The sequence below is a fragment of the Podarcis vaucheri genome (assembly GCF_965113315.1).
Source record: "Podarcis vaucheri genome assembly, chromosome: 6".
Taxonomy (NCBI): domain Eukaryota; kingdom Metazoa; phylum Chordata; class Lepidosauria; order Squamata; family Lacertidae; genus Podarcis; species Podarcis vaucheri.
In genome coordinates, this window is record NC_138764.1 from 67,760,769 (window position 1) to 67,782,100 (window position 21,332).

Genomic DNA, 21,332 nt, shown 5'->3' on the forward strand with positions numbered 1-21,332 from the left:
GCAAAAAACTTTGCAAAATCATTGCAGGAGAACATGTGGCCCGTACTGGGCCCTGATGTTGCAGGTGGTTCCGCTAAATTGTGAACCACCTGAAAAAGTCTCCTGCTGCTGTTTTCTGCAGATGCAATAGAGGCGGTGAAGAAATTCTTCTTCGCCGTCGCTATCGCCACTTGGTAGGCTCGACGTTGAGCTCTAACCTATGTCCGGTCAGATTCGGAATGAGTTATCCGCCACCGGCGCTCTAGCCGTCTCAACGATTGTTTCATTGCCCTCAGATCCATGGAAAACCACGGGGCTGTCCGGGCTCCATGCAATCGGAGAGGGCGCTTCGGAGCCAAACAGTCAATAGCCCTGGTTAACTCCACATTCCAGCGGGCCACCAGGGAATCAGCTGAAAGGCCATCAACATGGGATAAAGCATCCCCTACCACTCTCTGGAAACCATTTGGATCCATTAAGTGGCGGGGGCGGACCATCCGAATTGGTCCCACCTCCCTGCAGAGGGGATGGGTCGCAGAGAAGTCCAGTTGCACCAGGAAGTGATCTGACCATGGCACTTCTTTTGTTTCGCTTTTACTTAGTGTCAGATCACCAACATCCATAGAGGTAAACACCAGGTCCAAGGCATGTCCACGGCTATGGGTTGGGCCAGACTTATTCAGGGACAGCCCCATGGAGGCCATGCTTTCCACGAAGTCCCGAGCGGCCCCTTGTAAGGTCGTGTCGGCATGGATGTTAAAATCCCCTAGGACGACCAAGCTAGGTGTCTCCAGGAGAACATCCGCCACGACCTGAAGCAGCTCGGGCAGGGAATCCTTGGCGCAGCGGGGAGGTCGGTACACCAAAAGGAATCCTGTACTGCCCCTATTGCCCAACTTCCAGAACATGCACTCAGAAAACTGGGTCTTCCCAATAGGACGCCTGGTGCAAACTAATGACTTCCTAAAAATCACTGCAACCCCCCCTCCCCGCCCACGTGACCTGGGTTGCTGTGCGTAAGAGAAACCTGGTGGACAAGCAGCGGCAAGGACAGGCCCATCTGCTTCATCCAACCAAGTCTCTGTTACACATGCCAGGTCAAATCCTCCATCCATGATCAAGTCATGGATGGCAGTGGTCTTATGAATCATTGACCTGGCATTGCACAACAGCACCTTCAGGTCATGTGGGTATCCCTTGCTGATTCTAGTATCCATCCGGTCAGGACCAGACCCGGAGGCAGGGATAGTCCTCAGACAACGACTAAACCTGCCTCCTCTGTAATGACATGGTCTGGTCTTAGCGTAACTCCAATATGCTTAAATAAATTTTAATATTTTAAAGTATCAAGAATTGAATAACCAAAATATAATACCATTATAGCATTATGAATATGAACTTTTTCTGATATGTTTCTAGGTTTCTTCTGTAGAACTCCTCCAAACATTGCTAATGGATCTCACAATGGGACTGGAGCCCATTTTTATGCTCTTGGAACAGTGATAACATACACTTGCCATGATAATTTCTCTCTTATTGGAGCACACTCTATTTCCTGTGGCATGGATGGTGATCCTAAAGGAGTGTGGAAGGGAAAGCCCCCTAAATGCAAAGGTTGCATTTTCTTTTACTCTTCATTCATGATATATTATGGTTTATAATATATTAAAAGGGAACTTTATTCTAGATAGCTGTATACTTGTCCTCTTGTCCCTCCCTTTATTTGGCTTTGAATTGATATTAAGCTTCATTGTTCATGTTCAGAATCCCTAAGTTGTTTAATGATATTTTATGTGTGGAGTGATTGACAGAGGTACTTTTGTTCTCCTTTTATGTTTGTGCTCTATCTCAGTAAACATTGCATTTCACTTTTGTGCTATACAGAAGCGAATGGGGAAGCCCCAATGTTTACAGGCAGTGAGGCTATATACCACTCTCCCAGTTCATGGATGTAGCCAGGATTTTTGTTGGGGGGGGGGAGGGAGAGAACATCAGTTTGCTAATTATTTTCATTGATTTTTATTTATTATGGGGGGCAGCTGCCCCCCTGTGCCCCCTGCTATGCCCATGCCCGTGCCCCAGTTCTAGGTTTTGTATAAACTGGCTATCGTAGTGGTCCTGATTTTGGTTAACGTGCATTAGCAGATTATTAGCTCTACAGGCCGTTCCTTCTCTGCTACTTTTCAGAGAGAATGTGGTTTTGTTTCTAGGTTCCAATTTCAAACCAACCCATCCCTTTCCACTTCCAGCATTACCCCCTCCACCGAGGTGATGCCCTGGACTGGAAAATAAATTTAGCTTCCCTTTTGCACTGTTAAATCCAATGCCACTTAGCTCACCATGTTAATCAAAACACTGACTAAACTCCACCACTCAGGAATCTAGAGGGGGTCAGGGCACACAGAAACTTTGGGGAGTCAGGGTACCCACAGTGACAGTTTTACATGTCACCCTAACCTCTGCTGAATGTGTGCAAGATTCTAGGGTTTGGGGCACTTGACCACAGTTTGTGTTCCTTCAGAATGAGGCACAGCAGAGACTTTATTTTACACATATTTACCACCTGGGTTTTGATGGAGAAAGAGTTCACAACATTTAAATCTCAAGAGGGGCTTGTCCTTCCCAGCCGCACCGCATTGGATTCAGTGCCATCCCTATGTTCCTCTGTAACAACCTGGTCCAGCCAGCCTGCATGGCTGCACAAACCAGACCACTATCAGCCTTTTGTTTCTTCAAGATACACTCCCAGCAAGCCATTGCAGGCTGGTCTCATGAGGAAGCTAGCCAGTATTACTTCCTAGCTTTGGCTAAATTAATGAATTTATGAGTTTGCTCAAATCACAACCCTTCACTGACTCACTTATCAGGTTATACACACAAAGGGGGCTGGAGATAGATTGGATGCACGATCATGGCATGGGGAGTGGGGTTCACGCTTTGTTTCCTTATATGGCTTCTATTTGCATTGGGAGAGAAGTTCATTTTTTAAAAATCATGACTAAAGCTGTGAATAAAGACATTTCTCTGCAAAATCTAAACATTTGAGAGATCCATTCATCCAGCTTTGTGGTCTAATGGTCAGTGGATGGATTGGCCTTCCATAGTATCTGTTTAGCATTTCTGTACTGGATCTGTCACCATATGTTTATTAGCACTTGGAGCTAATATATTGTTAACCTTGGAGAGGTTTCTAGAAGATCCCACCTGTGATCTCCTTAATTGATTATTTCCTATATATATTCAGGTAGGTAGCCGTGTTGGTCTCTGATGCAGTCAAAATAATTTTTTTTAAAATTGTCCATTAGCACCTTAGAGACCAACTAAGTTTGTTCTGGGTATAAGCTTTTGTGCACATGTTCCTATATATATATATGTACTGTAATTGTTTGGAATACCAATTTAAACATTAGATACAGATCAGCAATTCTAATACAAGTGACACCACGTTTTAGTTTTATTTATTTTAAACATCCAGGGCAGTTAGTAACAGCTTTTGTAGAGAACGTGTGACATAGACGATATAGGGCACAGAGTAACATATAGCCAGACGGTGAGTATCAGGTTTTGTTTTGTTTTTAGAAAACTAACTTTTTAATAAGGCTTCAGCAGAATACTGACATTTGAGAAAATGTAAATAAACTATATGCAATGTTCTATTTCTTAGTTTTTGTTTTTTAATATTCCTGTCTGCTTATAGTGGTGAAATGTAAAGATCCAGTAGTTGAACATGGATTAATATTAAGCGGATTTGGACATTCGTATACATATGGCAACACTATTATATTTGAATGCAAAACTGGATATTTTCTGATGGGAAATTATTTGATTAAATGCGGAGCGAACAGTAGCTGGTATCCTGCGCTGCCTTCATGTAAAGAAAGTAAGAATATCAAAGCATTCAAATAGCAATTATGCTTCCTCAGTCAGTGATAAGATGGTTTACTAAATGTGGACATGTGCTTTTCACTTTATAAATTCAGCATCAGAAGGGACATCTCCTAAATTCTCTCCTACTTTTATCCTGTTGAATAGCATTAACAAAGTATGTGTGACTGTTGAATGGTTAAAAGAATATTTGACATCCTGGCAGAATGCACTTTGAGGAATGTGTGTTGTTTATAAAGGGCCAGTTCTTCTTTCAGTTTCCCTCTTGTAAGTTCTCATCTTTAATTAGCTAGAACAAGTTTGTTTGTTTACATTTATATTTCATCTTCCCTCATGGAACACAATGTTTATTTTTACGATTTTTGTGGGGACTTTTTTGTTGCAGTTGATCCAGGTTTATGCGGTGCCCCATTAATTCCAAGTGGGACTGTGCGTCCATTGCGACATCAGTATAAGATTGGAACAAGTGTTGTTGTAACCTGTAATAAGCAGTATTCTTTTCCTGATGAAACCATGGAGATGAATGTAGCATGCCAAGGCTACAATTCCTGGTATCCTCCTGTGCAAGCATGTTTCTGTAGGTATAAATATAGCTTTGGGGTATTCAGTGATTTCTGTGTTTATTTACCACAAAATTAATACCTCATCATAGGGCTACTACTTTAATACCTCCCTATGTTTGTGCTCACATATAATGCAAGAGGAGCTACACTGATTACCGGTAATTGCTAGCTGGATTCAAAAGGCATTGCTTTGCCTTACGTTCAAAGGATGGTCTAGGGGAAATGTAGAACTAATCAGAACAATTGTTTAAAGTGGTATGGTGTCTGCCTACTGTCAAGGAAATGTATTGCATGGGATTAAAGCAGAGAGTTGCATCCTTTCCTTTTGAATTAACTAATCTGGGAGTATACGCAGCACAAAAACAGTCAGTTGGGATTGTTATTTTGCTCATTATTGTATGTACTACAATTCCAGAAACTGAAAGAATGGGAGAGACATCAAATCGGAGCAGTATATAAAAAGAAATAGAACTCAATGAACTTTGTTACTGACAACTTGATGGTAGAGGAAGGATGATGGCTAATTTTGAGCCATAAAACCTTACATTGCTCAGAACCTCAATACCTTAGGGGCTTTCATCACCTCATATGAACTTTCATGGACTCTGTAGTTATAATCAGAGACCTCCTCAGTGTACCCACCTCTGGGGGAGGTGGCAACACAAGAATGGGCATTTTAAGTGGTCACTCCTCCTTTGTGGAATTGTGGCACTAATATTTATCCAGGCTGTTAGTTAAATGGAATCATGCTGCAGGGATCAAGACCATATTTGGCCTGATTGTAGTTGTAATTTTTAGTTGGCTGTGGTAGGTTTTATCATTTTTACAATATTTTTTATGACTTTTTAGATCAAATCTGGCTTTTTGTATTTTCTTGCTGTATTTGTTTTTAATTGTGAATCTTGAATCTGCTTTGAGACATTGTGGAAAGTGTCAAATTATATATATATATATATATATATATATATATATATAGGATTTTTGTATACAAACCAAGAATTAAGAATTTACAACACTATACAGGTGAAACTCGAAAAATTAGAATATCGTGGAAAAGTTCATTTATTTCAGTAATTCAGCTTAAAAGGTGAAACTAATATATGAGATAGACTCATGACATGCAAAGAGAAATATGTAAAGCCTTTATTTGCTATAATTGTGAACATTATGGCGTACAGCTGATGAAAACCCCAAATTAACAATCTCAGAAAATTAGAATATTAAATGAAATCAGCAAAACAAGGATTGCAAATAGAGCAATATTGGACCACTGAGAAGTAGAAGCATGCATATCTCTCTTTGCATGTCATGAGTCTATCTCATATATTAGTTTCACCTTTTAAGTTGAATTGCTGAAATAAACAAACTTTTCCACGATATTCTAATTTTTTTAGTTTCACCTGTACATTGCAATGTTTTCTTAATGTTTTGGTGACAAGCACTTTTCATGTTGCAAATTAAATTGTGCCTTTTTTACGAAGTCAGACTATAGGGCCATTTAAGTCAGTATTACCCATACTGACATGCAGCAGCTCTCCAGTATTTTGGGCAGGGGGCATTCCCAGCCCTAGATAGCATAGATTAAACATGGGATCTTTTGCATACAAAGTAAGTGTGCTACCACTGACCTTACAGCCCTTCCAACCACAACAACACTTTGTTAAGCTAAAATATGAAATATTTGGAAAATAATGTGTGCTTTAGTGTTGCTTTGTTTTGTTTATAATAGTTTGTGTTTTCAGTTAGAACTTCACCAGACATTTATTACCTGTCTATCCGTAATGGAAGAATAATCCGGGGGAAGAAAACCAGCTATGAGCCTGGAGATACAGTTACTATTCGATGTTCTGCTGGCTATACATTAGCAGGGCCATCTGAGATTCGCTACATTGGTGGGAAGCAATGGTCACCTAAACTTCCATCTTGTTACCTGAGTACGTATGAAGTTGTAGATATATAGCAACACTTATCTGACACTGCTGTCACTTTTCAGGTGTCACTCTTGCTTTTCCTCTTACAGGAGATTTTCTTTCTATTACTAGCTTGAGTTTGATGCATATAGGCAGTTCACCTGGCAGTAGGCCACTGGGAGCACCCTCTGTAATAATTAAGAGTCCCTGTGAGTGAGCTAGGAAAGAGGATAGGTGGCTAGGGAACCTGTTCCTGACACCAGTGGATAATCTAAAGCAGGAATAGGGCTTCCATGTGTTACTGGACTACTACAACTCGTAACAAATCCTAACAAACGTTGAAGGTCCATAGTTTCCCCATTCCTGATCTGAAGTAAAGTAAATTTCCATTCTACCAACTCTTTAAAAAGTGTAATATTTAAAACCAATTAGAAGCAAATAGTATTCTCCTACCTTTCATTTTATAAGCCACATTGAAAAAGAAACTAGACTATTATAAACAGAAACGAATGGCCAGATGGGGAAGGAACTACTACATTCATGAGCATACACTGTCATGAACCTAGTTTGTGTTTCATTTTGTGGCTAAAATTGCTGTTGTACTTGGATGTCAGAGTTTGATAAGAAGGATGGCTGGATTTGCAATGATATCTAGTCATGTATTCCAACCTTAAGATGTAGAGAAGCTTCTTGGAGGCTTGAGACTTACCACCTGTTCACTGGATCCTGGGTTCTTTTTGGATATTAAGGACTGAGGTGACCATGTAGATCTTTGGAGTAATGAATTGGACCAAGGTGGAGAGTCTTTAGCTTGCTGGCCAAACTTGGTCCACCAGGGTTCCAAATTTGGTCTGCAGCAGCATTACCTCCCCCCCCCCCCCGGCAATAAGAAAATATGTCCACCCATCTCACACTTTACATTGTATGTGATGTCAGTTTTGAGGCAGGTACTTAAAGTCAGTTCCCAGTTGTTCCTTTACTTGAGTAAGATGTGGTCTCACCACCCACCTTGCTCAAGGAGGAGAAAGTGTTATTTCAGCAAGCATCAAACAGAGACTAAGACATATATAGCAGCAGCAGCAGCAGCCCCATTGCTAGCCCTGCCTCACTGGAAGGTGCCTTTTCAATTAAAGGCCCCCAGCCTGTTCCATCAGTCTTCTACTCCAGTGGAGCAGGGGAGACCCTGGTCTCAACTGGGGCCTCTGTGATGGAGTCCTTAGAGTCTGAAGATGGCAACACTGTATCCCCAAATTAGAGCGGCACTGGCACAACAGACGTATCTGATGGAAGTGCTTCTAGGATTGGTCCCGCAGGTCTTTCCCCTTCTGCTTCAGAGTTCTTGCCCTCACCCATTGAAGACAAGGAATCCAGCTCCAGAGTTGTGACATAGTTTTGCCTGGTGTACTAGTTACTTACCTTCCTGGAAAAGATAGCTCTGGCCATGCTGACACATACCTTGGTCAGTTACAGGTGTAGGGCTGCCCTTGAAAAGTTTTCGGAAACTGCAGCTGCTGCAAAACATAGTTGGCAGGTATGTGCTTTTAGACCATAGTATGCTGGTTTTACATCAGTTGCAATGATTTCAGATTTGTTTCCATACTCAACTTATGGTGCTGGTTTTACCTTTATAGCTCTAAAGTGTTTTGAGACTAAAATATCTGAAAGACAGCCTCCTCCAATACAAACCTGAATAGAGGTTGCATCTTTGGAGTCCTCTTGCCCCACCACTTAGAGTTTCTCTGTGGCAACACCCCATCTCTGAAATTCCCTCCTGAAATATGAGTGGCATCCCTGATAGACTTCAAGTGCAAATTAAACACATTAAATTCTCCTGGCCTTCAGTGGTAACTAAGATAGTTGTAATCTCCTGGTTCTGCTTTTATCCTTTGCTGTTAATACTACTGAAATGTTCTTATAGTGATTGTACATTGTTTTGACTTACAGAAATATTTTTACAATGTTTTAAAAGGTGGAATAGATACCTTTCAAACGATGTAATTGGTGCCACTTGGTGCTTTCCTCGTGGGGCTAATAACTGAGCTAGTAATTTTCATCAGGACAGTACCAGAGGGGGAAAGGGTTACACCCCACACAAGTGGACAAAAAAATACCCCATGCCTCCTTTTTAAGAACAATACCCAATAACGTGACACATTTAGCATCACATCTACTCTGGCCCTGAAATGCGTCCACCAGCTGTAGTGTGAAATTAATAGTCATTGGCAGTGCTTCAGCTAAAATTTATTTCTGATGTGACTGCCGGTGCGAATGAGCATTTCTTTTAATTAGTATTAAAGTTTTGTGAGAAGCTCACTTATCAGAATCATTTTCCCTCTCTTCTAGGTTTTATCTTCATACTGCTTATAGCTGGTATGTAATTTATTGAAACTGAATAAGAAATACCTGAAAATGCATTTTCAAATTTCTTAAGCAAGGACCAGAGTTTTGCAGAGTCTACACACTTTTACAATAGGAAAGCTGAGCACTATTCAACAGATGTTAAGCATTTTTAACTTTCACATTTCAACTACTGTTTACTTTGTCTAGAGGAACAAATGCAAACAGGCACTGGCATTTTTTTCCTGATGAGGAAAAGAGCAAATGGTTGCTAAGGCAGCAATATGGGGTGTAGTAGAAATGAACTTGAGGTGAAGGTGTGATGGAGGTTCCATCATTCCAATAAAGTTCTTCCATAAAATTGGTTTAATTTAATCTGTCAATTCAGCATAAAATCCAAACCATGGCCATTAGAATAACGCAATAAAACCATAACCTCTCACTTAAAAAATGGTCTGCATCAGAAATGTTTTCAAAGCCTGCATCTCCCACGGTAGAGAGTTTTGTATCCTTGGGCCCACTGTCATAAATTCTCTGTGTTCTGCCCACCAACCTACCTGACTCCGCTGGTGAGCATTCAAATAGGGCTTCTGTAACTGTCAATAGATGTTCAAGGTGGAGAAAGCTTGTGGCTCAGTGGGAAAGATCTTCATTTCCTCCCACTCCGTGGGCTAACTTTGACAGGTGGCTGCTTCCAATTACCTGTCAAAGTTGACCTGCAGGCTGGTGGGGAGGGGATGAGTATGCATTACTAGTATTTTCCCCACAGGGAAAGAACTTGCAAAATAGTGCCCAGTAGGACTGAATCCTACCTCTGCAACAAACAGTTGATTAACAAGTGGGTGTGGTTTGGGGGGAATGGCCTCACAAACCAAATCAGACCTGATAGACCAAGATTGGTCCACATGCTGGAGGTTTCCCATGCCTGGCATAGGCAGTCCGATAAGTGACTCGACTACAAAACATTTAGTGTTGTAAAAGTCAAAACCCACACTTTATTTGGGCTCAGAAGCAAATAGGTCCAATGGGTTGGGTTCAAATGTTGCTGGCACATCAGTCAAAATTGATGAAACATACTCTTAGGCACTTCTGTTCCCTGTGCTTCCATAAATAACACTAAGTCTAGGAGGACCCCCAAGTTACAAATTTGGACTTTCAGAATGAGTTTAAATATCTCCAGATCCAGTTGAATACCTTTTTTCAAAACAATAGACACTCACAGAATCTCAATCCTGTCTTAATCTTCAGTTTATCTGCTGTGCTCCCCCCAAAAACTGCTTTCAGACACCTGTTCAAATGTTCCACAATCCAGGCATGCAAAAAAACAGTGATTTCTTACAAGTATATCTCACCATCCAGCAAAGACAGAGGTATCATTTCAAGCAGGCAATGGCACTAGAATGTGGGGCTGTGGCCTGGCAGATAAGGCCTCAAGGGTCACGCTTGGCCCTGGGGTCTCAAGTTCCAGACTCCAATATAGAAGTGAGGCAATGAATAGGGCACTCTTTTCTAATCCACTGTGACAAGAAAAGGCAATTTGGAAGGCATATGTGAAACACTCACTTGGCCTGATGGATATTTCATGAGCATCCCTTTGAACTGGCCTTCAGAACAGAAATTTAGTAAAACTGTTATTAAGGACCACCCTGGGGTTGATTGCCTTTTCTACAAAATGAAATAGATGTACACTATTGACTAGATTGTATTTGCTGGATTGATGACATTATGTCACTATATATTGGCTGATATTTTCCTATTTTGGATAAATTCTGCCTAATCTGAGTTAACACATGAAACTGTATTATAATAAATTCTTCTTTAAGAAGCAGAACTCGTTTGTAAAACTCAGGGTGTGGGCAATGTTTCCCTGATTCAGTTATTAGAATCAACATTGCCTCTTTCCAAAATTTGAATAATAGTCTCAGTTGTATTGCCTCATGGATGGTTTTCCAATCATTTCTTGAAGCAAACTACAATATTATGTTTGTTCTGGAGCTTTATTGTTGTACAGAATATTCATTCTTGTTTTTAATTCCTTTGCTGTATTTTTTCCATCCAGAAGAAACGATACAAGGAAGTTTTATGGTTTTTACCATATGGTTACAAAATTATGGGGAATTCACACAATATTGTCTATGAAGTAGTATCTCTGGAAATCATGGCAAAGCAGCTATTTCAAATGGTTCCGCATATTTGAAAATAAATGTGGTGAAATCACCATGTGCATTCTGTTCTTTACTATCTCAAAGTAAACCAGTGAATGGGTTCTTAAGGTGACTTTTTCCTGTTTTTGTTTGTTTGTTTTTTTAAAGCATGTTTGCTTATTTTCTTATGGCTGCCAGCCCAATCGGTTTACGCGGCCTTGTGTTCCGGATAAAGGTAAGACTTTACCAACCTCTTACTCTCCTTTCTTCTTTGCACCTCTAAGGACCACCACACACATTATGTAGACAGAAAAGGGGGCCTGGGGGACCAGATCTCTCATCTGAGAAAGTGTGTATGCATTCAGTGGCTTTTAAGCGCTTTCTTTTGGGGATAAAGCCTTATAGCTCCCAGAAAGCCCACACCTAAATGGGGTGCAGGCCCTCCAAAGTAGCACAATGCACTGCTAATGAAAAAAAGGAAGGCACCCCACTCCTGTGCACGTAAGAGCTTGGTGATTCAATCACTTCAGTTAGTTGATGACTGAATAATCCTTTAGGTGATTTAACTGAGGAAATCTGAGGAGCATACATGCTTACTTTTCCAGGGTCTTTTTAATTTTCCTATACAGTGGTACCTCGGGTTAAGTACTAAATTTGTTCCGGAGGTCCGTTCTTAACCTGAAACTGTTCTTAACCTGAAGCACCACTTTAGCTAATGGGGCCTCCTGCTGCCGCCGCGCCGCCGGAGCACGATTGCTGTTCTTATCCTGAAGCAAAGTTCTTAACCTGAAGCACTATTTCTGGGTTAGTGGAGTCTGTAACCTGAAGCGTATGTAACCTGAGGTACCACTGTACAGTGGTTACGAACTTAATTCATTCTGGAGGTCCGTTCTTAACCTGAAACCATTCTTAACCTGAATTACTACTTTAGCTAATGGGGCCTCCTGCTGCCGCCACGAGGCCAGCACATGATTTCTGTTCCCATCCTGGGGCAAAGTTCTTAACCCGAGGTACTGCTTCCGGGTTAGTGGAATCTGTAACATGAAGTGTTTGTAACTCGAGGTGTTTGTAACCCAAGGTACCACTGTATTAAGCTTGTGGGCCCTTGATATTTTAGCCCCCACAATTTATTAAATGCCAGGGAAAGCTACAGATTCAAGAAACAACAAAAAAATATAATGCTGAAACAAGTGTTTTTAATCTTTAACATTTAACCCATTGTTTGTTAAAACAAGGCTTTATTCTAGTTATTCAGCATAAACACATGCAGTAGATCTAATTGCATGATAAAAATGTTATCAAACAAGCCTATAGCCTCCCTCCAGCCCACCTATTTGGGTTACATTTATAATATAGTAAGCATTATTTTGAGAGGTCTGCAAGCCTCTATTTCAGAGTGTTTATTTGGCCTTAAAATGTATGTATAGTTATGAATGTGAAAATCATTATCATATATAAATAAAATTAAATAAATACATTTAAAATTAAATTCCTACAATACTACTAATACTTAATGGAAGACTCTGGGCTGAACTAAGCATTTGCATGTGAAGCATGTAATTAAATCTAACAGCTGTTTTAAAATAAAATATTTTGGAATGGGGCAATATAAAGAAAAAAATGAGATGCTGAACCCTTCCTACTACTTCTCTGCCCTAAATAAAAAATGGAATCTGAACTCTCTATGGGGTAGAGGCAGGGATTTGAGGTAGGAAAGCAGCAGAACTGGTAAGAGTTAAGCACCTCTCCCCATGTCTGCTCTAAATTGTTTCATCCCAAGCTTTTTTTCTTAAAAACTGGACACTATAACCATGGTTTAATTACATGCACCTGCAGGTAGAACTATCACAGTTTATGTTGTTGGTTAGCTTTATTCATTCATTTATTTCATTTATATTCCACCTTTCATTCAAGTAGTTCATGGTGCAGTACATGGTTTTCCCTCTCTCCATTTTATCCCCTCAACAGCCCTATGAGGTACCGTATTTTTTGCTCTATAAGACTCACTTTTCCCCTCCTAAAAAGTAAGGGGAAATGTGTGTGTGCCTTATGGAGCGAATGCAGGCTGCTCAGCTATCCCAGAAGCCAGAACAGCAAGAGGGATCACTGCTTTCACTGCGCAGCAATCCCTCTTGCTGTTCTGGCTTCTGGGATTCAGAATATTTTTTCCTTGTTTTCCTCCTCCAAAAACTAGGTGCGTCTTATGGTCTGGTGCATCTTATAGAGTGAAAAATATGGTAATTAGTGTGGGAGTGTTAAGGATAGTAGGAAAGGATATATTGAGTAAGTATTATCCTTCTTCACTCACACTAGTGAGTGATGTAGCAGAGCAATTTCCCCTCAATATAGCTGGAAGCTAGTTTGCAGATTTGTTTGAATCCCTTAGTTAAGATTATTTCCTGGTGTCCCCTTTAATCCCTCTTACAAGAATAAAGACACAAGAGTCTTTCTGAGTAAAGTAACAAAAAGTTTACTCACATTTCAGTTCATGATTTGATCCCTGAAAGGCAGGCTTTACTTAATAGTCACACAAGAAAGTCTGAGTTTGTCTCATATGGGGATTGAACTCAAGTGCAAAATTACATTAAGATAACAAAATAGCTGCCAGAGAGCAGCATGGCAGCAAAAGATCAGCAAGCAAGAGAGCAAGAAAGGACTGAGGAAATGGCTGCGTGACTCAGACAGCGCCATGTCCATCTTCCAGGTCACATGCAGGGGGAGGATGCTCCAGATCAGTGGAACACAGTGTGCCCACTCTAGGGAAATAAGGAATGTTGCACTTAACTGTACCAATGGATTACATCCCACAATTAGATACTGGAATATCTATTCTGCTGTTTCTATAGAATCTTTCACAGTACAAAGTTATACTGTGGTACCTCTGGTTACAGGCAGGATCCATTCCGGAGGCCTGGCCATATCCCGAAAAGTCCGTAACCAGAGGCGCCCTTCTGTACATGCATGCAGCGCGATTCAGTGCTTGTGTGCATGCTTGTACAGCGAAACCTGGAAGTATACACTTCCGGGTTTGCCGTGTTCACAACCTGAAGTTTACGTATCCGGAGGGATACATAAACAGAGGTATGACTGTATTCTGTGTCTTTACTCGAGTTCTCAGAGTTAGAAGTTTTGAGGTTACTCCAGGAATCTGAGAGAGTGTTAGCCTTGCAACAGTTCCCCGGGATATGTCTTTTGGCTGAAAGGCGGCATATAAATTAACAGTAACATAACATCCCTGAGAAATAGGATACCTAAGAGTCAGGAGCTTGCCCAGTATCATTATCATAGAACTGTAGGGTTGTAAAGGACCCTGAGGATAATCTAGTTCAGCCCCTTGATCCTACAACCATGGTGTTATCAGCACAATGCTCTAACCAACTGAACTATCCTTGTTCTAGCAGGGCTTGTAGGTTGAATCATGCTCTAAGTTACTAACTCAGTTGCTCTGGAAAAAACCCAAAAGTAGAACTTTTGGCAAAAATAGTACTAATGTGGCAAAATTATTTTACTCGCCCTTAAAAGTGTACTGTTTTGTTGTTACTTTCCTCAAGTTAAAGTATAGGACTTGCAGTTAATTGTAGGAGCTATACGAAGCTTAAAATCTTATTTTCTTTTTTCATTTACTCTAGCTATTCTAAAACAACTGCTAAGATGATACACCAAGTATACTAGAATACCAAAGATGCTTAAGCTCTCCTGAATCTTCATACCTCTTTGGAAAAGTGACTTTGTAATGACAAATGCTGCTGTGGCAGCACCTTGTGGAATTCTATATGAACAAACTGCTGCATTCCCCAACAGCCTCTAAGGATGGAACTAAATGTTAAAAGAAATCCAGGTTATCTCTGAAAATGCCACATCTGTTCTGACTTTTATTCTTTCTTCTCCTTAATGTCTAGTCATTGCAACTTACCCCATGCAATCATGTCATTACACCGTGTATATGCTCAACTGCACTGTCACTGTCTTCTGCTGTTAGAGAAATGTATAGCATAAAGATGTTGAACACATCATTAAATTCTATAGAGCAGAAGAAACCCAAACCAGGGCTGTATCCACTTTGAGACTGCTTCGCTGTCAGTCTCCGTTGTCATGAAAAGGGGTTACCTTGAATTAATTAAAAACCTTTTACAATCAAATATATCAAAATACAGTAGTAACCCTTCTGTTGTAAACAGCAGAATGTCATTACTATCCAAGATGGTTTTCCAGAACAAAACTCGGCTGCTTTTTTCAAAATCTCTTTGGATTTTAGAAGTTCACAAAAGCCATTCTGGGGTAAGACTTCATGTTTAAGATGCACTTGGTTTATACTGACCACTGCTTTAAATCTGAATTGTATAAATTGTTGAAGATAATTTTGTACTTTTGTGAATCAAATATTTTAGATTGTAGGAAATATTATGCATATGTATCAATGTGATATGTTAAATCTCTGCTTTATAAATGGTGTGTAGATAGTGTGTGTCCCTGTACCTTTTTAGGCAGTTACTAGTCCTTGACTAAAATGATACTGTGTGAGAATCTTGCAAGAGTAGTCTGCACCACAAATGAAATCCTAATATACTAACCTAAGTTTTCAGCCATATACAAAAAACCAACAATACATACCACAGATCACCAGTAAATCCTCAGCTTCAACGATGTCATTTTCAATCTCCTACAGATGAAAGTTAATTCTAATTCCTTTAGAAAAAAACTTCATCGGATTCCACCTAGAACAAAGTGCACTACTCTTTCCAGGATAGTTGCCTGCATTAATTCTTCCAACTTAACCCATTTTCCTTTAAAGGAAATTACGGTACTCCCTACTACATAATTCTCTGCTGAATTATGCTGAGGCATATTATATGACATTAAAATTTCAAAACATTTACACACAAAATGTCTGGAATGCTATTATAACCCCACTGGCCCAAAGATATGATAGACTCCCCCAAGATCTCATCTGTATATTAACTGGGGCAGCCTTCACCTGCTCCCTTAAAGGAACAATGCCACATTTGTGCCATATGGTTTTTAAATGACATGAATACCTGTATTTTTAAAAATCCTAAGTAGAAGCAGACTCTGTAAAACTAATCTTATTGTGTAAATACTGTTATTTAAACCATTAGGAATAACTGTCTGACATATAATATGCTTCTCGTTGAGAAAGTATAAATTGCTAAAAACTTCAAGGGCATATGTTGATTTGCTCCTGTTCCTTTTAAATGTTTTCATTTTTGCTTTCTTTCACTGCACCCTAATTGAGCTCTTTACTTTAAGTCACTTGGAGACTTTTGGGTGACAAGTGACTAATAAATTTAATAAATTATATATATATATAATCACATTTTCATATTACAGTACTGTCCTTTGGTCTGTAGTCTTTGCTAGTTACTAGATTTTTCGTTTAATTTATAGCTGATTTGCAGAGGAGCAAAAGGCCCACTCCCGTCCCTGCAAATAAGCTGCAACTTATTCTACAATTCTATGATTCTATAAGGTGCAGTCATATAAAAAACTGTCCACTGAAACACTGTCCCAAGGCTAAAATCAAAACTTTCTTTAAATAACCCTACACATGGCAGGGACCCATTATACCCAGAGATTACCATGTGTAGTCAATTTAAATTTTGGAGAGTAATAGCATATGTACAAACATGTTGGTGGACAAGGATTTGAAGCTATAAGGAAAATAAATTTGTGGATATGTGGGAAAGAAGAATTATTGGATCAGGATAGGAAGGGTAATTATTGGAATCAGAAGGCAGTGAAGGATTAAAACCCTGTCTACTGAACATCCAGTAGAGTCGGAAAAATAAACCAAAGAAACATTGCATTCAAAAAGACTCCCCAGATGCCAAAATAAAGGCTTCTGGATAATTCTTTGCTGCTATCTAGTGGTCAGCTACATGCAGTGAAAGCTGCTAACCATAAAACATCATTTTAATCTCCAACCCATAGAGATCAAGCTCAGTTGAATCATAGAATCTTAGAATTGGAAAGTTGGGTCCTCGAGGGTCATCTAGTCCAACCCCCTGCAATGCAGCAATCTTTTTGCCCATTGTGAAGCTCAAACCCAGACCCTGAGATTAAGAGTCTCATGTTCTACAAATTGATCTATCCCACTTTAATCCATTTCTACGAAAGTTGTGCCTTTCCAGCTATATCAATATTTGACTGCAAATTTTAATTATTAGTATTAGTAGTAAGCATTTTTACCTACTCTTCAGCTAAAAAGGCTTCCAAAGTGAAACAGCAACATGCATATGGCATGTATAATAGTGAAGCAGGGTCTATTGCTACCATTTGAATTTGAATATGTTGGCTAATTCTAACGATTTACATCTGTCAGTGATGTTTGGGGGATATGGGCAACAGGTGGCCTTCCTTTGTAGGTCTAGTTGGGCTTTGGAGCCTTTCCAGTGAACAGACAGATCTCTATGCATGAGTACCTTTTTAATTTTACTTCTGTTTTTTGGTGTACTCTCGTCTTCGAAAATGCATCTCGCATCTTTAAACATGGTTTTAGCAGATCGACAACCCTAGTAAGTAGAACCACTGTGGCCTCCATCCCCTACCCCATTGGTGAATTGCTGAAAACACAAAGGAAAAACTATGTGTGCATGTTTCTCGCTTGCAGGTTTTAGGTGTTCTTTTATTCTGGGTGGGGTGGGAGGCTCTCAGCTAATCCAAGCCTTGATCACCCTTTCAAAAGTTATTGGAGGAAGAAATTTGGAGGAAAGAACAGTAGTAAAAGAAGCAGAAAACACAAATTGCTTTGTTTGCGGAGGTGCAGTAAGAAGGGTCGGGTCGGGATGGGAGAGTTGAAGTGCGATTATTTTGATGTCTAACTTATGTTCATATCTGAGCTCAGTAGTAAACCAATGCTGATGTGAAAAATCTGTTTTAAATAACACCATTGCTTGTCTATTCAGTGCAGTAAACTCCATCTGGAATGCAAAGGAAAGAAAATTAAATCTCTGGCCTGTTCCCCTCCTCTTGCATCTGTTGGGTCTATTTTATTGCCCTGCCACTGTCACAGTAGAATCTTGGATTCTGAAGTTTAAAAATCACGGCTCCGCGTGAACCCGGAAATGCCTTATCAACGCAATGAAGTCCACTCTGTATTTATTATCTCTGTGGCGGACCGTGCTGACGTTTCCCGTCTCTGCGTCCCTCAGCTGCCGCCAGGAGGAGCGGCGGGGCGTCGTCAGGTTCTTCTCGCCTTTCCTTGGGATGAGAACTTCGAGTGGCTGGACTGAAGGGTTCCTGCATTCTGCCGGTTACAGGTCTGTTGCAAGCCATTTTCTGTCATCCTCTCCCCGCCCCGTGCTGGTTGTGAAACACTGGATTGCATCACGGATCTCCCTACATTGTAAGGACAATAATGCTAGATTGCAGTACATGGCTGCCGTTAGTAGTAGTAGTAGTAGTAGTAGTAGTAGTAGTAGTAGTAGTAGTAGTAGATTTATTTATTTATTTATTTCTCGCCTTTTTCCCTGGCGGGACTCAAGGTGCCTTTCAACTAAAATACGAAGCAGCTGAAAGCATATATTCCTGCAGTAGGAATTTTAAACAATAAGATTATTGTGGGTCACCTTCTAAATTAATTTGAGTGGGTCTCCCTTTGAGTAGAACTGGTCTCTCTGACCCCCTTTTGCTAGTTAGGAATAACAGTACTTGCCACCTACATGGCAGGGTTGTTGTGAAACACACTCAGCCACAAAATCTACTGAAGGAAGCATTTGCAGATTTTTCTCACATTAAGACCTTTCCGTATGAACTGTCTTTGCTTGTTTCGAAGAGAGGGTGGAAAATGCCTCTGCTAAATCACTGCAAGAAAATAGTCCTGGGTTTCTCAGTTTCTGCTTTTCAGCAGCTTTCAGTATTCCAACTCTTACCTTCTAACAGCAAGAATTCTATTAAAACACCTAAAACAAACAAAACAAAAAACCCAAGAAGAAAATCCAAAGTTTCCTCTGCACATCTGTTTGCAGGGTAAACACAAGTATGTAGTATGCCAAGTGGAGTAATATGCAATATCTCATGCATTTTGGTATGTTTTCATCCCACCTCCTTGCAGATGTTGCTTCCATTTACCATTTTGCGTAAAATAGTGTGAGGCAGAATTGCTGTGCAAATTTAAGTGAAGTTGAATTGTGTCAACAGCCCTTGGCTGTACAGTGGTGCCTCACAAGATGAAATTAATCCGTTCCGCTAGTCTCTTCGTCTTGCGGTTTTTTCGTCTTGCGAAGCACGGCTATTAGCGGCTTAAAGAAAAAGGAAACAAACTCGCAAGAACTCACAAGACGTTTCGTCTTGCGAAGCAAGCCCATAGGGAAATTTGTCTTGCGGAACGACTCAAAAAACGGAAAACTCTTTCGTCTTGCGAGGCATTCGTCTTGCAAGGTACCACTGTACTGTACTGATCTTGGCCCCTCAAAATCTAGCCAGAGTGCTTTGAATATGAGATTTGAGAGAACACAGATCACTCTCAAAAGTTCAGGGGTGGTGGCCTGGGAGAGGGCATTCTTTGTGGCAGCTTCCAAGTTGTGGAATTCCACACCCCTGGTGGGACTGGCTTCCTCACTAGATTTTTGGCCTTTGACATTGTGTGTTTTCGGGCCCTTCCTGTTCTTGTGATTATAATCTGTTTCAGCTGTTTTTAATTTGTTGTAACCTGTGCTCAGACCTTCTGATGAATGGTGGGTAGTACATCTGGTGGTGGTGGTAGTAGTAGTAGTAGTAATAGCAGCCTTGAATTGGGGAAAGAGGGCTTGGATTTCAGGCCTAAAATCAAGTCAGGTGGAGCCATGCAGAAACCAACCAAAAGAGCCATTCAGTAGCAAGGAACAGCAGTTCATCATTCAGATCTTATTTGGCTTCAAGACCACATCTTGCTCTTCAAATGATAGCTGGGATCCCAGTGTAACACCTGTTAAACCAACTCCCCATGCCCCCAGCATCCAATTAAATTTAAAAATAAAATGAAGTTACTAATATACATGCTTTTGTTGTTTAGATGAAGGGAGTAAGCTCCTTTTTTAGGGGGGAAATTTGCTGGGGGTTTTCTCTGTTGCAAGGGTAGTGTACAGTCACGGGAACAGCTTTATTTCTGTTAAATAAATCATGACATGGTGTAGTATGTCAGGTTGTTCATCTGAGGTTGTATTTACCTAAGTTTAAGAACCTGCTAAGGAGCTGATTGTTATTATGCCATTATGTAAAACCACAGAATCCAAAGAGGGGGTGCTTTCTTTTCCCCAAGACTGTATGTGTTTAGCCTTTTTTTTAAAGGGGGGGAGTTCTAAGCATCTTATTTTTCTTCTGTGAAATGCGAGTTCTTGTGATCATGAGTTTCTTAGATTTTCTTAGACACCCCAAGAGTGTTGAGATCTTAGATTAGAAATAGACAAGAGCAGTTCAACACTATTCTGAAATCATGGAAATAATCCACTAACCACAACTTCAAATTTGCCTGACTTTTGTTAGGTAGAGTAGGAAGAACAGCTTGGACCCTAGACTATCAGGAGTCAAGGAAATGCTGCTCTTTTTCCTCCAGACAGGGCATAGTCAGTGATAGGAGGGGAGCTTACCTGCCAGGTGAGAATGGATTGAAAATGGACTTGGGTAGGTTTGTCCGTTTCTTCTGTTCTGGAGGATGTTATTTTGTTCTCTACTTTCCATGTTTTTTCTGTTGGACACTTTTCTAAGTAAGCTACACAGCAAGGGACCTATACTCTGTAGACCCGTGACTATGTCCCAGCACTGAGGGAGGGTGCTCTCTCCCAGTCAGGGCATGGCAGATATCTGATTTGCGCAAGTCCTGTTTTCTGAAGTGGGAAGAGAAATCCAGACAACCCTTACCACTGTAGAAAAGAAACTCCTTACTGGTAAGACCAACACCCCCTTTTTTTGTCTGGTTCCCAATTTCCACCTAGTAGAACACCTGCCATTGCAACTCAGAGATACATGCTGAGACTGAGAACCAGTTTTTAAAGTACATCATGCTGCATAACTAGAAAAAAGCTGGAAAAGCTGTTTGCCTGTTGTCATGGCTAGTTATAAACAAATTTTAGTGAAAATACTGCATATTCCAACAAAATTCTAGAATTCATTTCCCCAAAGACTACATTTCAGGTTAACAGCTCTGACTGGAGAGGTGCTGTTATCAGGTTTCTCATCCTATTTAATAATGAAGGCTGCAGAACCACAGGTGTGTGCAAAGTTCAATAAATTGTTAACACTTGAATGTGAAAGCTTCTGAAAACACAAATAGCATTTTTGGGAAAGTGGGCCTTAGATTCTGTTCTGATAGCACTAATCTGTTTTTCAGATTAAAATTGTATCCCTCCCCCCAGCAGCTATTGCAAAAAAAGAAAAAAGGAAGTGTATTTTTGTTTGCATCTCCTTAGAAACTTAGGAAATGTGCACACAGATTGGAATGAGACAACAAATTCAGTTTTGTATTATTTTGCAATAGAATTCATTTACTTCAATAGGCACCATCATTCTCAATGTGATTT

General features: G+C 40.3%; 2 protein-coding genes across 19 annotated transcripts in view; both read left to right on the plus strand.

The window, feature by feature from the left end:
* LOC309535347 (C4b-binding protein alpha chain-like) overlaps nucleotides 1–15,279 on the plus strand; it is a 59,594-nt gene extending 44,315 nt beyond the window's left edge. For 14 of the 18 annotated variants that reach the window (XR_014221184.1, XR_014221185.1, XR_014221186.1 and 11 more), the window contains 7 exons: nucleotides 1,399–1,593; nucleotides 3,677–3,859; nucleotides 4,250–4,441; nucleotides 6,170–6,361; nucleotides 8,681–8,707; nucleotides 10,987–11,053; nucleotides 14,448–15,279. The gene's annotated coding sequence lies outside the window, so the exon portion shown is untranslated. Of the gene's footprint in view, nucleotides 1–1,398; nucleotides 1,594–3,676; nucleotides 3,860–4,249; nucleotides 4,442–6,156; nucleotides 6,362–8,680; nucleotides 8,708–10,986; nucleotides 11,054–14,447 lie in introns of all 18 variants that reach the window. The other 4 variants (XR_014221189.1, XR_014221201.1, XR_014221192.1 and 1 more) reach the window with 3 other exon arrangements.
* A 5,722-nt stretch (nucleotides 15,280–21,001) lies between these two features.
* LOC309535366 (uncharacterized protein) overlaps nucleotides 21,002–21,332 on the plus strand; it is a gene marked incomplete at its 5' end in the record, with an annotated part of 38,266 nt that continues 37,935 nt past the window's right edge. Inside the window, one exon of the mRNA XM_082228412.1 lies at nucleotides 21,002–21,022. Coding sequence (XP_082084538.1) covers nucleotides 21,002–21,022 — 21 coding nt within the window. The remainder of the gene's footprint in view (nucleotides 21,023–21,332) is intronic.